The sequence below is a fragment of the Condylura cristata genome, unplaced genomic scaffold (genome assembly GCF_000260355.1).
Source record: "Condylura cristata isolate star-nosed mole 26May11 unplaced genomic scaffold, ConCri1.0 scaffold00012, whole genome shotgun sequence".
Classification (NCBI taxonomy): domain Eukaryota; kingdom Metazoa; phylum Chordata; class Mammalia; order Eulipotyphla; family Talpidae; genus Condylura; species Condylura cristata.
The window spans coordinates 445,629-465,354 of NW_004567113.1; the positions used below are offsets into that span (position 1 = coordinate 445,629).

Genomic DNA, 19,726 nt, shown 5'->3' on the forward strand with positions numbered 1-19,726 from the left:
GGCAATATTCCATTGTGCATTTGTACATTTTTTGAATCCATTCATGCCGGAGACCATGCCAGATGTCAAAGTCCAGCTCTGACAGGTGGCAATCAGGAGTCTTTTTCCAAAAGGATGAGGCGGCGTCAGTGAGATGAGCCATGAGGCAGACACTGACACTCTAGCTGGTGCAAGTATCTTCTACTGAATATCTCAGAGGATCTTTATTTATATGTTAAAGCAGGCAGTGAGATTACATCAACAAAAGCATTAAAACACAGTAAAAATAATTATTTCATATTTTTCATAGTAACTTGGAAACCCCCATGGTCTTGTACTGGAAAGAAACTTATTTGGCCATCTTAAGAAAAACATAGGAAACAATCAAGGCTTCTAAATGTACCTCATTTCCTAGCATAAACAATCACCTGGGACATTTGGTAATGTTTAACTAACTTCCTAACTTCCTTACTAACTTCCTAACATAGATTCTTATCCCTATATCCTATTGTTTTAAAAATCATGTATTCCTAAGAATATTACTAGTATATTGTTTTTCTAGAAGTTCTTCTATTGCAACTTATCATTCTTATCTAACTCCTATAATCATTGTCCTTAGTCTGGTCTAAGCTAAGGATATCTAACCTCCATGCCACCTGCGAAGTGCTGACCTTTAGAGCACCACAGAAAAATCTACTTATGCCACAAGCATACCTCCCGGGTGAGATTCCAGTCACCCGCCACAGTTAGCTTTACACAATTTTTTTTTCCCATTGTCTTCAGAGCCACAACCTGTTTTTCCTAGCCTCTTGCAATGTTAATTCCTGTTATGTGTTATGCCAATAATACTTTAACCAAGTTAATTTAGACAGGCCAATCATATAACCAATTTTTTTAAAGATTTATTTATTCATACAGAACTGGGGTACAGGCCAGAGATGTGGAGGGTGAGAGGATTCACCAGAGACACAGTGGGGAGCAGAACAGGCTGACTGACGAAGAACACTGCTGAGGGGAGCAGCGGGCGGGTCAGGAGAGGTCTGCCACACCATGTGGTCACCTCCGGGGCAGGCGGGGATTGAACTCATGCGGAAGCGGCTTTAACTTCTTAGTGTTGTGCTTTAACCCGCTGCGCCACCAGGGAGGGCCCATATAACCAATTTTAAACTATTGTTAACCAAGAACAAATGAGGAAGTTTTAGCAGGAGTTGCTGTAGAGACTTCTATGGTTTCATCTTCTTTGGAGGTTTAGAAAACCCCTAGTCTTTGGAAGTCTCCTCAATGCCCAGACCATGTCACGAGACAGCATTGGTTGTGCTACCTACATCACAGTCATCCATTTTTGAGCATTTGGGTTGTTTTCATGTCTTTCCAATTGTAAATAAAGCAGCAGTAAACATGGGGGTGCAGTTATCTTTTTGCATCAGTGCTTTTGTATCTTTTGAGTAGATACTTAGGAGTGGGATATCAGTTTGAGGAACCTCCAAACCATTTTCCATAGTGGTTGTAATAGTTTACATTCCCACTAGCAGTGCAGGAGAGTTCCTTTTTCTCCACGTCCTCACCAACATTTGTTGTTGCTAGTTGTTTTAAGATGTGCCATTCTCACTGGTGTGATGTAGTATTTCATTGTGGTTTTAATTTGCATCTCCCTTATTATAAGTGATATTGAACATTTTTTCATATGCTTGTTGGTCATCTGCATTTATTCTTTGGAGAAGTGTCTTTGTAGCTCTTCTGCCCAGTTTCTGATGGGGTTGTTTTATCAGTTCTTTGTATATCTTTGTGATCAATCCTTCATCGCTAGTTTTGTGTGAGAAAATTTTTTTCCCAATCACTGGGATGTCTGTTTTTTGTTTTGTTTTGTTTTGTTTTGTTTTTTTGTAATGTCTCTTCTGCTATACAGAAGCTCTTTAACGTGATGTAGTCCCATCTATTTATCCTGTGTTCACTATCGCTACATTGGGTGCTGTATCTTCAAAGATGTTTCTGAAGTGTATGTCAGGTAACATTTTGCCCATCTTTGCTTCCAGGTATTTTATGGTTTCTGTTCTTATGTCTAGGTCTTTAATCCACTTTGAGTTGACTTTTGTGCATGGTGCGAGGTAGTGATCTAGCTTCATTTTCTTTTTTTTTTTTTTTGCATGTAGCTTCCCAGTTTTCCCAGCACTAATATAAATGGTATTTTTTATTGCCTCCAGTTTTATCTTTTCCAAAGTACCATATAGTTTCAATCATGCAACAGTACTGAAATTGACTTTTTCACTTAATAATATACTTTTAAAATTCCTCCTTTTTTTTCATGGTTTTATAGTTTGTCACTTTTTAGTGTTGAGTAATATTCTATTTTATGAATGTACTTCAGTTTATTCATTCACCTCCTGAAGAGTATCTTGGGTCCTGGGAAGATGGGATCATATTGATTCATCCTGATTTATGATCTAGATCTCTTGATTTATGGCAGCACTGCTGAGGAAGTTGTGGCAGTAACAGTAGCAGCAGCAACAACATCAACAGCAGCAGTAACTCGGGACTTTTAGGGTAACACAACCAAAGGATTTTGAAGAAAATACATACCTCTGACAGGAAGCCTCTGATAATGTTGCTCTCTTCATGCTAGTCCTTGCCCAATGTGTGAAGACCATACCAGATACACAAGCTTAACATTCAAGAACATCATCTGGATTTTTTTTCTACCAAGAGAAGAACTCTTTTGATAAAATGCCGCTTCTTTCTAGCCTCAAAGACATAGACCGTGTCATTTCCTCAGAAGAGCAGTGAAGAAAACCTGATCTATGACAGGGCTGCAATGACAGGGCCATTCAAGGTGGTTGTAGAGAGACCTTTATACTATGTGTATACCTACACTGTGGTAGGCCTAAATGCAGACATGATGGGTGTGCTATAGTTGATTCTTGGACTTCTTCCCTCAGATAGCAAAGCTTCTTTTGAGGCACATAAGGAGAAAAAATTTAATCAGATGACTGAGGAATGGGTAGAACCATTAATATAAGAGATGAACTCATCAAAGAGCTGACCCTACAAACTGTGAAACTGTAAATTCAGACTAGATTTCCATGATTGGAAAAACAAAACAAAACAAAAAACAGGTCTTTGGGTAGCAGGAGCTGGTTCTGAGTAAACATTGGACAAAATGGTTCTTATATAACTCAAGACATAACTAATGAAGAGGAGGCCTTCATCCTATTTCCAGGAAGGTTGAAAGGAAAATTCAACTGTTATTGAGAATCTGTTGCAGTGGGTGAAACTGACAGAAAATAAGTTAGAATGTAATGAGTCCATTTTTTTCTCTTTTAGTCAGGAAAACTTTCACTATTTGGTCTTTGTGTGTGTTTGTGATATTTCATATGATTTTCAACAATATTTTTTCTTTTTTGTTTTGATAAATGCTTTTGAATTTTATTACAATTGCACTGAATCTGTAAATTGCTTCTTGTAAGAAAGCCATTTTGATAATATTAATTTTTTTGATTCATAATGAGGGACTTTCTAGTTCATTGTGTCTTTTATTGCTTTTAAAAGTAGTTTTCCTTATGTAGTTCTTTGTCAAACTTTGTTAGGTTTATTCACAAGTGTTTAATATGTTTGAGTAAATTGTGATTGTTTATTTCTTCCTCTCAGACTGTTTTCCTGTAGGAGGCTACTTTTGTATGTGTGTGTGCACATATTGATTTTGCAAACTGCTACTTTATAGAATTGGCTTATTGTTTTAATTAGTTTTTCTGTGGATTTTTTTTTAGGATTTTATATATCTTATCATCTGCAATTAATGGTAGTTTTACTTCTTTCCCTACTTGGATTACTTTTATGTCTTTCTCTGACCTAATTTCCCTACTTAAGACTTCTGGTATTATATTGAAGAGCATTGTTGAGAGTGAGTATCTGTAAGACTCACTTTTATACAAGTATTTACATGAAGGTTTTTAATCCATTTAAGTTAATTATTTTATGTGGTGTGACATAGTGGTCTAGTTTTAGTCTTTTATAAGTGACTATCCAGTTTTCCCAATACTGTTTGTTGAAGAATACATTGTTGATCAGTTTGCATTCCAAGTAGCAGTGTAAGAGTGTTTCCTTTTCTCCATGTCCTCACCAGCACTTGTCTGGTATTACAAATATGGGTCATTCTCACAGGTGTGAGATAATCTCTCATTATTGACTTAATAAGCACTTCCCCTTTTTGGATAAGTGATGAACATTTAGTGGTGTGAGTTCTTTATAGATATTGAGTATCAGTCACTTAAAATTTTTTATGCCTGAAAAGAAATTTATTTCTCCCTCTTTGAGGGAGAGTTTTGCAGAATAGAATATTTTTGGTTCCCAATGCTTATATTTAAGTCTTGGTGTTTAATTTTTTTCCTTGTCTATAGTGAGATATCTGATGCTATTCTAACCAGTGCACCTTTATAGGTTCTTTGCTTCTTTCCCCTTGCCAACTTCAGTATTCTTTCATGGAAGTTTCACTAGTATATGTGTTGATATAAGTTTTGCTTTACAACTGAAGGTTGTAAAAACTCCTGAGGTTTTTCAAAACCCCTGGTAAATACCACGTATTCTATCAACTTTCTGCATTTGTACATTTATTCCTTCCATGCTCAGAAAATTTTCCTCCACTGTTTTCCCTTTAAATACATTTCCTGTTCTTTTCTTCCTCTTTTCCCTTTCTGTCACTCTTATTTCACTTTTGCACATAGAATTGGACAACTTTTGGAGTGTTCTTTTTTTTTATTTCTCTCTTTCCTTCTCTAATTTAATTGTACATTTGTATCTTTAAATTTATTTTCTTGTTACATCCTTTAACCTATCTACTTTTAAGACATTCTCCTGAATTTTTCATCCCTTGTATTTTCCCTTGTAAATTATGAAACCCCATTTTTATTTTCAGCTTCATTTTATACCTTTTGTTCATTGATTTTATTATAAGTATATTCATTTGCTTTTCTGAGTTTTTTCATTTTTATTAAGTAAATAAAAGCATACATAAATAGTAATCGATATAGCTCCCAATAGAGCCATGCTTATATATACATTATAAATAGGTAAGTAAATATTATTTTGATATGGGAACAAATATTGTATTATGTTTACAGCTATTTAATTTAATTTCAGGTTAACAACTTCTAACCTGATAACCCTCTGTCATTTTTAGATACCCCTGATACTACCTTTTTTGCCATCCTTTACTATCCTATTGTGTATTATTGTAAATTGTTAAATGTGGGGAAAATGCAAAAAATAATTATTGGAAAGAGTATTTTTTGGTATGTTGGAGGAGGGGATGCATGTGATATGAATATTTTACAGAGTTGATTATTTGCTTCTTAGTGTATCCTTTTTAAGTAAGATATAATATGAAGCTTAAATTTGACCATATTTAAAATTTTCATAATAATACCATTTGCCTTGTCAATGGCAAAGCAAATTACAATAAATTGGTAATTTAAACAACAGGAATCTATTCATCACAGTCCCAGAACCTGGAAGTCCTAGATATGGTGACTGCTACAGATGTATTCCAGGTACAAAGATAGCCATATTCCCACTCTGTTCACACATGGTGAAGGGAATGTGTGAGCTCTATAGGGTTTCTTTAATAAAGGATTAATGCCATTTATGAGAGCTCGATCTTAATGTTCTTATCAGCTCCAAAATGGTTCCATCTCCAAATGCCATCATTTTGGGAATTAGGTTTCAACTTATGATTTTTTTGAAACACATTCAGTTTCTACCAAATATTAAGACTTTGTTTACTTTTTTGACTTGTAATCTGATAAACACATTTATTCTTGTATATTAGATATTTCTCAGTTTCAATTTCTAATACAAGTATCAGTAGATAATTTTTATAAATGGAAGATGTCTAGGGTCAATAATCTTAAGAGTTTAAGGCCCAAAAACTGAGAATCAGTGTTTCACAACCCAAATGCTAAGTTCAGAGAGGAAATGATCAAAGAAGTGGCAGTATGTCTTTAGAGCTATTTTGAAAAGATCACACAAGATTAAAACAATAAAAAAAAAATGGTACAATTTATATTGGTAAATCCAAACTGAATGAGTATACCAATTAAGTACAATGCAATTAAATCAAAGAGCAAAATTCACCAATTTTAAATATTCCTACACTCACAGGATGTATGAACTGAATTGTGTTCTAACCCAAATGCATACATGGAAGCACTACTATCCAGAGTCATTTTATTTGGAGATAAATCTTGTGAAGAAGTAATAAAGTGTAAGTGAGTTCATAAGGATTGAGTCCTGATGAATGGGACTGGCATCCTCATGAGAAGAATAGATATCATGGATACATGTGTGAAAAAATATACCACATAAGGCACATCAAGAAGGGAAATAACTGTAAGGCAATGGTAGAGTTCTCAGAAGAACCAAATCTACAACACCTTGTTCTTAGAATTAGAGCTTCCAGAACTGAAAGAAGAAACTTTTGTCTAAGAAAACAACACACAGGACTAAAGTATGAATTATTCATGGGTTTCTCTGTAACTTTTAGCTATCTCAGTGAGTATTACCATGGTAGAACAAATAAATAGTCAAGTGCCCCACAACTTATTCCTAATTCTTTTATTGTTTTCATTCCCTTGATAGCCTAAAACTCTCAACAAGGACAGTTATCCTGAAATAAAATATCAGAATTGAATACCATTACAAACATGATCCTACTGCTTCTTTGTTTTCTTCTTAATTGTAAATCAGCTTCATCACTGGAGAAAAAATAAAAGCAAACAAAAAAAAATCTCATAAAAATAACATAATTTTTCAAAATTATATACTTTTATGTGGAGGCAAATATTGGTTTACAACACTGTGTATGATGTAGGTATATGTTTAGGTTGATTAGATGTAATTTTACAACACAACACCCAACACCGAAGCATATAGAATATTTCACTATGGCCCACTGGGTCTCTTCCTCTCATTGCTCTGTAAACTAACCACTTTTGCTGAGAGCCTCAATTTACAGTGAGGTCTCTTGTGTATCCTTGAGTTTAGCTTTGTCTGTTCCTTTGTCTTGTTTCTTTATAGTCCATGTATCAGTGAAGTCATCTGACTTTTTTTTTTCAAGATTTATTTATTTATGCATACAGAACTGGGGTACAGGCCAGAGGTGTGGGGTGGTGAGAGAATTCACCAGACAGAGTAGGGAGCAGAATAGGCTGACTTGATGAAGTACTCTGCTGAGGGGAGCAGTGGGTCAGGAAAGATCTGCTACACCATGTAGATCACCTCTGGGGTAGGGATCGAACTCATGCTGACATGGATTTAGCTTCTTAATGCTGTGCCTTAACCCACTGTGCCATCAGGGATGGCCCGATGTCATCTGGTTTTACCTTTCTCTTTCTCACATATTTTTCATAACTGCCAGATCCCTCCAGGTGTCACAAAAGGGAATATTTCATCAATTTTAATAGCTGAGTAGCATTTAATTGAGGACATATATCACACTTTCTCTAACTCACACACTATTTTTTAGACACTTCTATAGTGCCCTTAACTTGGCTGTTGCAGATAGTCTCCACTGGACATAGACATACATATACCTCTTTTTTTTTTTTTAAGATTTATTTATTCGTACAGAACTGGGGTACAGGCCAGAGATGCAGAGGGTGAGAGGATTCACCAGAGACAAAGTGGGGAGCAGAACAGGCAGATTGACTTAGTACAGTGCTGAGGGGAGCAGCAGGCGGGTCAGGAGAGGTCTGCCGCACCATGTGGATCTCCTCCGGGGCAGGCGGGGATCGAACTCATGCAGAAGTGGCTTAAGCTTTTTTGTGCTGTGCTTTAACCCGTTGCACCACCAGGGAGGGCCCCCAAACAAGTTTTTAAGAGACATATCTTTCTCCATTTTATAGTCATCTTTCCTTTATCATGGGTTAACTGTCTGTGTAAGTGTAGACTTAATGGACTTTCAATTTTATTCTGTTGATTTGTGTGTTTCTTTTTTCCAAATTCTACAATGTAAATACATATACATACATGTATATACACAACCATATATACAAAACTAAATGCAAGGATACACAAGAAATCTGATTGTAGAATTGAGGCTATCAGCATATGATGTTAAAGTTTAAAGAGCAAGGGAAGAAAGAGACCCAGTGGACCATAGTAGAAGATTATAGATGCCTCAGTGCTGAGTGTATATATTATATATATATATATATATAATCGGTGTGTGTATGTGTGTATCTCAAATGAAGTCAACCAAACAAGGTTATGAAATATACTGGCAACAAGGTGTCCACCTTTTTGCTAATATCTTTTAAGAATAGTATAAAAGGAATTCTAGTCAGCAAGTATAACTGTTACTTCCACTATTGTTTCATTTTCGTTGTGGTTATTTGGGATTCCTCATAATATACTTCTCTCAGAATCTTTAAAGAAACCAAATTCATCAGTAGTCATATGATCTGATTTAATTAAATAATACGATCTAACATTGCTAAATATACCATTATTCAGTTTCCTACACTCCAGTTTTCTAAATAAAGAGCATTATATTAAAAATACTGCCTTTCATTGTTCTAAATTTATACAGGGACCTCTATTTGTAGTGACCTTAAATGCTAATGAACAAATTAAAATAGAGAAGCAGTATTTCAAAGATAAATGTGCACATCAATAACTTCCCATAAATTATACCTGATATTATACAAATGCACAGATGGGGTTAACACACTTAAATAATGCTTGTTAGCATTAAAAATTACATAAGCTATCAATATGGAGACATAATTCAATGCTAAAATTGCATATTTGACTACAAACATGATTTTCCCTTTACAAAAATCAATAGGAATACTGTACATCTCTTCATATCTAAAATTTGAAATTTAACATGTTATAGGTATAATCTTATTTTAATCTATTATGTAAATATAAGGAAAATTTGAAATATACAGCATTAATTGTGTAAAAGCACAATCAATAATAACTATCTCTATTACATTTTATGTATCTATTAGTCTTATTAAAATCAAATAATGTGACAAAAAATTGTCATCAATGTATGCCTAATTTACTCTTCAAAATTTAATCTTTGTTTTTATTGATGTTCATAGTAGCTATATTTTAAATATACACAAATAATTTCCCTCTCCTTCAAAATAATTTTGCATAAAAAAAATTATAAAGTGAATTCACATAAGCTAGCTTTTGATTAAAAATATAATATGTCACCATAATAAAGGGCAGATATTTTGTTTACACTCCATTAGTAAATGTGAAATTATGTCCTGTACAGGATGACTTTACATATCCTTCAGGTAGACCCAGAGGGCATTTGTGGCAATAATAACCCATATGCTCACTACTGGTAACTAGAAAACTTCTAATGAAGACAGATGTGAGCCACCCTATATAGGGAGACAGGTGGGTATTAATAATTCACCTAATGGTCACTACCTGCTACTCAAAATTGATTGATAACTTAAATTTTCAATTTGAGATTCAATTTCACTTACTCATTAGGCTTACCAGTCATTGTTTTCACTGTTACATACTTACTGTTCATTAATTGTTTTTGCCAATTCTTAGAAAAATACACACATATATATACACACACACACATTGATAAAAAGCTTATAGAAATGGGCATTTTACATTTTGAAATATACTATTGATAAGACACAGAGTCATAATTTATGAGTTGTTTTTCCAAACTTTAAAATATAATTTTGTCATAAATACGTTTTTAGGAAAATTCATATGGATTCTTACAAATAATACAGAGTCTTACAAATAATAAAGAGATATTTAATATAGCAGATAGAAGGAAACCAAAGTCATTTCCTCTGAGACAAAATAATTGTGTACATATACATGTAATATCTTACAAATAAGCATACTGAAAATCAATAAAATATTCTACAAAAAAAGGATAAAAGCACAACATCAAGATAGTTAGGAAACATATCTAAGTTCTCTCCAAAGAATATACCAGGGATTTGTGGTTGAGAGAGATTCCAAGGTTATGGAATATATACCTGAGGAACAAGGTACCCTCTATCAGGAACACCAGTCTTTCAATTCTGCACTGCAGAGATGAGTCCCTAAAGTCCCATAATAAGAAACTAGTTGGAATAACACTAAAGAGAGTCTAAGATGATGGACTGGTCAATCAACTTTAAAAGGCTCCCACACAGACTAACTCGCCCCAGGAACCAGTTGGCTTGAAAATTACCCAAAATCAAGTGAAGGCAATGCATTTAACATTTGCGCAATATCAGCCTGAGCACTAGGAAGCTTTGGTGATAATTCCAGATTGTAATCAATGGTTTGCATCACCTTGATAATGTCAAATAGTTTGCTAATTCCAAGATTTATAGGCACTATCTTAAAACACTCTCCCCTCAGGCTACTAAAGACTGAAAATAAACCCCTTATGTTGTAACTTATGCAGCACTTGTATCTTGTGCATTTTTCACCTCACTTCTGACTGTAGGATCAGCTTTCTCTAAGTTCCACATAGGTCTCCTGGGATCTCCACCCCACAATCCCTGCCTTACCATTATGGCATAGGATGTTTGTTATTTATATGTATCTCTTGGTTAATTATTTTGGCAATCATCATTGGAAGAATGGATCAGCACTCATAATGGTACACCTTTAGGCTGACAGCAGATCTCTCTGAAGAAACGCTACACGCAAGAAGAGAATGGAGTAACATATTCAATATACTTCAAAATAGAAAATGCCAAGCACGAATACTTTATCCTGCAAAGATCTTCTTCCTCTATGAAGAAAAAATAAGGACTTTTCAGACACACAGAAACTCCCAAAATTCATTACAACTAAACCCATACTCCAGAAAGTTCCACAAGGTGTCCTAAACCCAATGCAGACAATGCAATGAACAAGAACAGAATAAAGCAAGGGATAAAAACACAAAAACATAAAATGAAAAACACAGATGCCCAGGTATCACTATTAACTATAAATGTAAATAGCCCTAAACTCATCAATAAAAAGATGCAGGTAGTAGACTACTATATTAAAAAAAAAACAAACACAATCTAGCCATCAGCTCCAGGAAACAAATTTAACTACAAAAGTTAAATAAAAGGTTAACTGCAAAAGTTAAATAAAGATTGGAAAACAATCCTACAAAGAAATGGACCAGAAAAGAAGGCAGGAACAGCTATACTTATATCAGATGAAATCAATTTCAAATTCAAAAAAGTAAAAAGAGACATAGACACTCAAATATGATTAAGAGGACAGTACATTAGAAGACATAATATTCATCAGCATATACTTACCAAATGAAGGAACACCAAAATATATTAGAAAATTACCCTCAACTCTGAAAAATAGAAGTTAATGAAAGAGACTTCAACACCTCACTCGTACCAATGGACAGATCAATGAAACAAAAAGTAAACAAAACACTAGAGCCCTAAATAAAGACATAGAACTCCTGGGCTTAAAAGACATCTATATGCCATTCCATCAAAAAAAATTGGAGTACACATTGTTCTCAAGTGCACACAGATTATTCTCTAGAATTGATCACATACTGGGCCAAAGGACCAACATCAACAGATACACTAAGATCAAAATCATGGCAACTACATTCTCTGACCATAAAGGCATCAAACTAGAGATAAATTATGAAAAGAAAACAAATAGCCCATTCAGTTCATGGAGAATGAAATCCACTCGACTGGAAGGCCCCTGAACTAATGAGGAGACCACAGAAGAAGTTAAGAAATACTTTGAGTCAAATGACAATGAGGACATCAATTTCCAGAATGTATGTGATGCAACAAAAGCAGTGATAAGAGGAAAATATATAACAATATAGGCCCACATCAAGAAAAAGAAAGAATGCAAAGGAACAACCTAGTCTTACACCTAACCAAACTAGAAAAGAAAAAAAAAAAAGAAAGAAAGAAAAAAAAAACCTAAAATCAGTAGAAGAAAATAAATAATAAATATAACATAAAATAAATGAAGTAGAATTTAAAACAAAACAAAACAAAAGATTAATGAATTAATGAAACCAAAACCCAAAAGTTGGTTCTTCAAAAAAATAAACACAATAGACAAACCTCTAGCCAGGTGCACAAAGCAAAGACAAGAGAAAACACATAAATAGAATCATAAACAAAAGAGAAGAATTTACAACAGACTTAGTTCAAATTACCAGGATAATCAGACATTACTATGAGCACTTATATGTGAAAAATTCAACAATTCAATGAGATGGACAAATTCCTAGAATGATATGGTCATCAAATGCTTGATAAAGAAGAAATAGAACATCTACAAGTAATCAAATTACTCCCTGAAAACAAAAGCTCAGGACCCAACGGCTTCACAAATAAATTCTACCAAACATTCAGAAATGAATTAGTGCCTTCTCCTCACAAACACTTTAAAAAATTGAGAGCGAAGAAATACTGCCAACTATGTTGTACAAAGCCAACATTAAATGTATACCAAAGCCAAACAACAATAACACAAAAAGAAAACTACAGACCAATATTCTCTTTTTTAAAAAAGATTTATTTATTTATGCATACAAAACTGGGGTACAGACGTGCAGGGGCGGTGAGAGGATTCACCATGGACAGAGTGGGGAGCAGAACAGGCAGTTCGTGGAAGTACAATGCTGAGGGGAGCAGCGGGCGGGTCAGGAGAGGTCTGCCTCGCCATGTGGTCACCTCCGGGGCAGGCGGGGATCGAACTCATGCGGAAGTGGCTTTAGCTTCTTCATGCTGTGCTTTAACCCGCTGTGCCACCAGGGAGGGCCCAGGCCAATATTCTTAATGAACATAGATGCAAAAATCCTCCGCAAAAATCCTTGCCAACAGAATCCACCAATGCATCAAAGGGACAACAAACTACAATCAAGTGGGATTCACCTCACCCCAGAGGCACAAGTATGGTTAAACATATGAAAAATCAATCAATGTAATCCAACACATCAACAAAAAGAAAAATAAAAGCCACATGATCATATAAATAGCAGCTGAGAAAGTATCTGACAACATCCAACATCCATTTAAGATGAAGATCCTTGAAATTCTTAGAATAGAAGGAATATACCATAACATGATAAAAGCCACCTATGACAAATCCACAGCCAATATTATTCTCAAAGGAAAAGATGAAGGTCTTTCCTTTAAGATCAGGCACATGACAAGGATGCCACTCTCCCCGCTGCTCTTCAATATAATACTGAAATCCCTTGGCAGAGCAATGAGACAAGAGAATGACATACATGCAATCCAAATAGGGAGAGGAGAAGTAAAATTATCACTATTTGCAGGTGATACGTACAGCAAAAGAGACATTAACAAAAACAAATGACACTCTACTGATTGGGAAGAAATATTTGTACTCTATATAGTGGATAAGCAACTGATCACAAAGATGTACAAAGAACTGACATGACTCAACAACAAAAAAAAAAAAGTAAACAATCCAGTTAAGAAATGGGAAGAACTTAAAAGACACTTCTCCCAAGAGGAAAAGCAAATGACCAACAAGAATATGAAAAAAAAAATTCATCATCCTTTATAATTAGGGAAATGTAAATCAAAACCACCTCACACCAGTAAAAATGATTCATACCATAAAAACTAGTAACAAGAAGTACTGACAAGGATATGGCAAATATGGAACTCTCCTACGTTGCTGGTGGGAATGCAGAATGTTCCAAGCACTAGGGAAAGCTCTATGGAGTTTCCTCAGATTACTTAAAATAGAGCTCCCATATGACCCAGCAATTCCACTTCTAGGTATCTACCCAAAAAACAAAAAAAACACTAATTCAAAGGGATACCTGCATTCCTGTGTTTATTGCAGCACTTTACAATAGGTAAAACCTGGAAACAACCCAAATGCCCAAAAATAGATGATTAGATCAAGAAGATGTGGTTATATACACAATGGAATACTACTCAGCAATCAAAAGAGATAAATTCATGCCATTTGCAGTAACATAATTAAGCTAGAAGGTATAATGTTCAGTGAAATAAGTCAGAAGAAAAAAGAAAAATATTGGGTGGTTTTCCTTATAGGAGGAGTATAGGGGAACCAGATAAGACATAGAGGACAAATAACAATAGAAAAACACAATACAACAAAACAAAAAACAGAAACAAATAATTATGAAACAGAGACAATACTGCTAGGGAGGGGGAATGAGAGGAATCTGAAGGAAGGAATGAGGAGCACACCTGACTGTGGTGATGGTGCAGGATTTTTTTTTTTTTTTTGTCTTGAAGTTTTACAATATGTTATTCTGTCTCTTCTTGCCCAAAGTGTTTCTTCAGAGAAGTTTGTTGTTAATGTAAAATTCATAATTTATTTATTTCTTTTCTTTTGATAGCTTCTTTATATTTCCTTTTTCCCTGAACTCTTGGAAAATTTACTATTATGTGTCTTTTTACATATTTACTTTTATTAAGGTAATTTTATATCCTTTGTACTTCCTGTATGTATATTCACTTTCTATTTTTATGTTTGGAAATTTTCTTCAATTATTTCCTTGACTATCTTGTCAGCTCTTTTCTGTTATTCCTAAATTCTAATATTTCCTTTACTGGTGGTGTCAGATAATTCTCAAAATGTTTATTCATTCTTTTTTCCTTTGAAACTTTTTTTTTTATCTGCTTCTTTGGGGTTACTGATTCATTCTTCTATATCAGCTATTCTATTTCTATGTTTTTTTTTTTACCTGAATTTTCCACCTCATTCATTGATCTTTTTTCAGCATCTTTCAGTTCTTTTTTTTTTTCTTACTTAAATTTCAATCTTGATCTTCTTGTTGATTGTTTCTCATAACATTCCTTTTTAACATCTTCTGATTTATCTCTCACTGGTTTTCCCATGTTTTGTTTGGTTGTTCAAATTCTTTTACTTTTTTAATTACAGCATTTTGAGTTCTGCATCTGAAAAGGGGGAAAATTCTTCCATGTCAGTATTATGTTCTGGAGACTGTTTTCCCTTTTGTGTATTATTGCTCCCTGTAGGATTTACTTGAGAATTTGTATTTTTTTCTCCTATTATTTGCCTTTATGTTTTCTCCAGTTGTTAATTCTTTGTTGTGACTTATCTGGGCCATGGTCTGGTGGATTGACCTTCTGGATCTTCCACAAATCCTGGCTAATAATGGACTACTGAGTTTATTGGGCAGAAATTCTGGCTGTCCTGCTACCCCCGTAGTTCAGCATGCTGGGTCAGTGGGCAGGGCCTTTGTGGCTCCCACCCAAGGATGGGTGGTCTTTCGTGGTGTCAAGTCTTCTGGGACCAAAGGGTGGAACTCCTATGGCTCCCACCTATCAATGGATTGCCCAGGGTCAGTTCCCTTATTTTCTTATTATACTTTCATTCTTGGTATTTTTGAGGAGCTGGTGACTGAGTCTATATTTAAGGGTGTTTACTATGGTGTTGCTGAGGATCTCTAATGTAAGTAAGGCCCTGGAATGCCCAGGCCCATGCACCAGTCTGCTGGGAGGTGCTGGTGGCTGAGTCCCCCTTTTATAATTGTCAAGAAATTTGTTCTGTCTTACCTATATTAAAGTGGTTTAGTGTATAGGAAATCATTTAAAACTATGGCTTGATTGAGATATTTAGTCAGCTGTTCTTTTAGGTGCTCTAAATACTTTCTCTTAAAAATGTTAAAATTTTTTAATGCTCTTGTTTATTTTTGAAATGAATGTAGGATTTCTCTTGTTAGGTGTGCTTATTACCATAGTTTCCACATTATAAAGCAACAGTAAACATCCACTATAGCTCTCCTCCTCCCTGTTCTCTACTATTTACCTTCTCATCCAATCCTGAATATCTCAGGTATATTGTCTTCCTTCAAAGGTAAGTCTTATAATTTGTCTTTGATCCTTTGTTTGGTTTCTGTAGATTCCACATATAAGTGAAACCATTCAGTAGAATAATCCCTTCTAGTTCTATCCATGTTGCTATGGATAGATACCGAATGAGTTTATCTTTTTTGAATGCTTTGTAACATTTGTTGTGTATATAATCTACATTTTCTTGATTCATTCATCTGTTGTGGAACATTTAGGTTGTTTCCTTATATTGATTACTGTAAATAGAGCTGCTATAAACATAGGAGTTCAATTTTCCTTTCAATTTAGTGTTTTTGTGCTCACTGGGTAGATATCTAGGACTGAAATTGCTGGTTCTTATGACAGATCTACATTTAGTGTTTTATGGAACACCAAATGTCTCTCCATATTAGTTGGCCCAGTCTACATTCCCGCTAACAGTGTAGGACTTATTCTTTTTCCAAACACCCTTGTCAGAACTTGTTGTTTGTGACTTCTTTAGTATGGGCTGTCTCACAAGTATGAGATGGTATTCCATTGTGGTTTTGAATCATATTTCTCTCATGATAGATAATAATAAGCTTTTTTCATCTACCTGTTTGCCATCTGCATGGCTTCTTTGGAAAAGTGTTTATTGAGCATTTCTGCCATTTTTTGGATTGAGTTATTTTCATTTTTGAGTTTTGTGAGCTCTTTACACATCTTTTATATCTATATATCACCAGATATATGGTGTGCCAATATTTTCCCTTTCAATAGAGTGTATCTTTGTTTTGGTCACTCCCTTTCTCACTATTCAGATGGTATTTAATTTGATATAGTCTCATTTATTTATTTATTTTGAAATATTGATTTATTACTTATTTATGCATACAAGAATTGGGATGTAGGTTATAGGTGCAGGACATGAGAAGATTCATCAGAGTCAGAGTGGAGTGCAGAACAGGCAGATCCACTGAAATATATTGCTGAGGGTAGCAGTAGGCAATACAGGAGAGATCTGCTGCACCTTGTGTGTTAGCTCCCTGGCTGGGGATTGAACTCATGCTTTGGTGGCAAGTGATAGCTTGGTAGCACTGAGACTTTAACTCCTGTACCACCAGGGAGGATCTGTCCTAGTTATTTTTTTCTCCTTTGTCTTTCTTGCTGATGGAGATAAGTCTGCAAAGATGTTTCTATAATTTGTGTCATGAAGTTTTTTTCTCTTCTTTTTTTTTTTAACTACATATTTTATGTTTTAGGTTTTACATACAAGTTTATTCCTTTGGAGTTGACTTTTATATATGGTGTGAAATAGTGGTCTAGTGTCATTCTTTGGCATGTGGCAGCCCATTTTTCTCAGCACCTCTTGTTGAAGAGGATTTCCTTTATCTAGTGTATATACTTTGTTCTTTCTTGAGGTCTTTTCCAAGTATTTAAATTTTTGATATAACTTAAAATAGAATGGCTTGGCCCTCCCTGATGGTGCAGCGGGTTAAAGCACAGCACTAAGAAGCTAAAGCCACTGCAGCATGAGTTCCATCCCCGCCTGCCCTGGAAGTGACCACATGCCAGCAGACCTCTCCTGACCCACCCACTGCTCCCCTCAGCAGTGTACTTCGTCGATCTGCTTGTTTTGCTCCCCGCTCTGTCTCTGGTGAATCCTCTCACCATCCTGCACCTCTGGCCTGTATCCCAGTTCTGTATGTATAAATAAATAAATCTTTAAAAAAAATAGCATGGCTTTCTTAATTTCTTCTAGGTTCATCTTTTTGTGCATGGGAAGGCAACCATTTTGTGTTAGTATTTTGTATCCTGATGCTTTGCTAAACAAGCTTATTGTTTCAATTATTTTTTTTTCATGGAGTCATGAGTTTCCCTATGGGTATTATCATATCTACAAATGAGGATCTCTTCTTTCCTAATTTGAATAAATTTTATTGCATTTGCCTGACAATTGCTTTATTTAGGGCTTTATTTAATATTATATTAACTAGAAGTGCTGAGAGTGGACATTCTCTCATGTCTCAGAACATTTTGTGAAGGTTTTGGTTTATCACTATTGAGAATGATGCTAGCTTTGGATTGTCATATATGGCTATTATGTTAAGATGAAATTTCATTTACCTCAGTTTTTTTTAAATAACTTTAGAATAATATTTTTTTTAAAGATTGATTTATTTATTCATACAGAAGCCAGAGGTGCAGGGGCAGTGAGAGGCTTCACTAGAGAGAGTGGGGAACAGAACAGGCAGATTGACTAATTACACTGCTGAGGGGAGCAGCCAGCAAGAAAGGAGAGGTCTGCTGCGCCATGTGGATCACCTACAGGTGGAGGATTGAACCAGCACTGGAGTTGCTGCAGCCAGCTTGCAGTGCTGTGTCTTAACCCTTTGCACCACCAGGGAGGGCCTTATCCGCTGTTTTTAAGGGGTTCTATCATAAATGAATGCTAACTCATAGCAAATGCTTTCTCAACATCTATTGATATGAACATGTGATTTTTTTCTTCCTTTTGCTGATGTGATAAACTACATTTATAGATAGTTGCTTTCTTGATGACAAGATATATTGTTTTCTTCCTGTAATTTAGGGTGTACCAGGCCCTGGAAAATATGACATTAAAAGCCAATTTCAGCAGATTGAAAATATGAAACCAAATGCAAATAATGTATCTACTGCTTTTCTTTCTCAATCCCAGGTAATGTTGTTCAGTCATTTTCATGCATAGAGAATGATAAGTATAATGTATAGCCGGTAACAAATACAGTGGTGTTCAGGGATCTTCTGAAAAAGAAAAATGGCATTTGTATAAATTGGAAACAGACATGACCTGTGCAGATCTTGTTATAAAATGTGTGGGTAAGTGAAATTAAATAATATTACAATTTTAGCAGTGTGTAAAGATGAAAATTTGAGTGAAACTACTACCCCAAATTTTGATAGCTATAAGATCTTAATTCACCTGCATTTTCTTTACTTCATTAAAAAGTTAAATTTAATCTTAAATTACTAAAAAGACAGCTTTAACTCACAAAATATCACTATGTGCTGAAGGTTTTCATTGGCATATTTTCCCATTTTTGCTAGAGATTTTTACCTAGAAAGTCTATCACTCCAGCCCCAGGCACATATAATGAATATCGAACTGCTTTCAAGCCCTTGAAGAAAACACCAGCCCTGCAAAATACCCCATTTGGTCAAAGTGCTGCTCGATTCATGAAAGACTCCAGGACAGAAGAAATGCCAGGTTAGCAATTAATCAATATGTTTTTACCTTTTAGCTTTATGTAACTTAATTTTATTTAAATATTAATTGCACCAGAGTAAATTGTTTTATTATATGTTTAGTATTGTCATTAAAAAAAGCTATACAATAAATGCAAATAAATAAAAATCACATACAATTTAACATTCCTTAATTGTAATATGTCACTTATATAAATTTTGATATTTGGCTTTCTTAACATTTTATTTTGGTCCTGCCTGTTTACATATGCTAGTATTTTCTCTTTTTTGAAGACAGAAAAGATTTTCATTTATTGAGAGTCTACCACACAACTGTACCACAGTAAAATTACATATATAACCTGATTTATTCCTCACAAGAATTGAGTAGGTATCATTTCTTTCTTTTTTATTTATCATTCTTAATTTTGTGCGCTTTTTCAATCAGTTGTAATCCCCATGGGCTTCCCACCACTCATTCACCTGTGTGCCATCACCACAGTCCAGGGCACACTTTCCACTCCAGTTCCCATCCCATTCCCCCTCCCACCTCCATAAATTGTGTTGTTTATATCTGTTCATTTTTTTCATGTTTACTTTGTATCCCTTATGTTCCTGCTATGAGTGAAACCATCAGGTATTTTTCTTTTTCTTTCTGGCTTATTTCACTAAGCATGATCCCTTCCAGCTCCATCCATGTT

At 34.8% G+C, this 19,726-nt stretch overlaps 1 protein-coding gene across 1 annotated transcript in view; it reads left to right on the forward strand.

The window, feature by feature from the left end:
- The window catches only part of STPG2 (sperm-tail PG-rich repeat containing 2), a 267,191-nt gene that overhangs the window by 80,961 nt on the left and 166,504 nt on the right, over nt 1–19,726 (forward strand). The window contains exon 6 of the mRNA XM_004681412.1: nt 18,888–19,047. Coding sequence (XP_004681469.1) covers nt 18,888–19,047 — 160 coding nt within the window. The remainder of the gene's footprint in view (nt 1–18,887; nt 19,048–19,726) is intronic.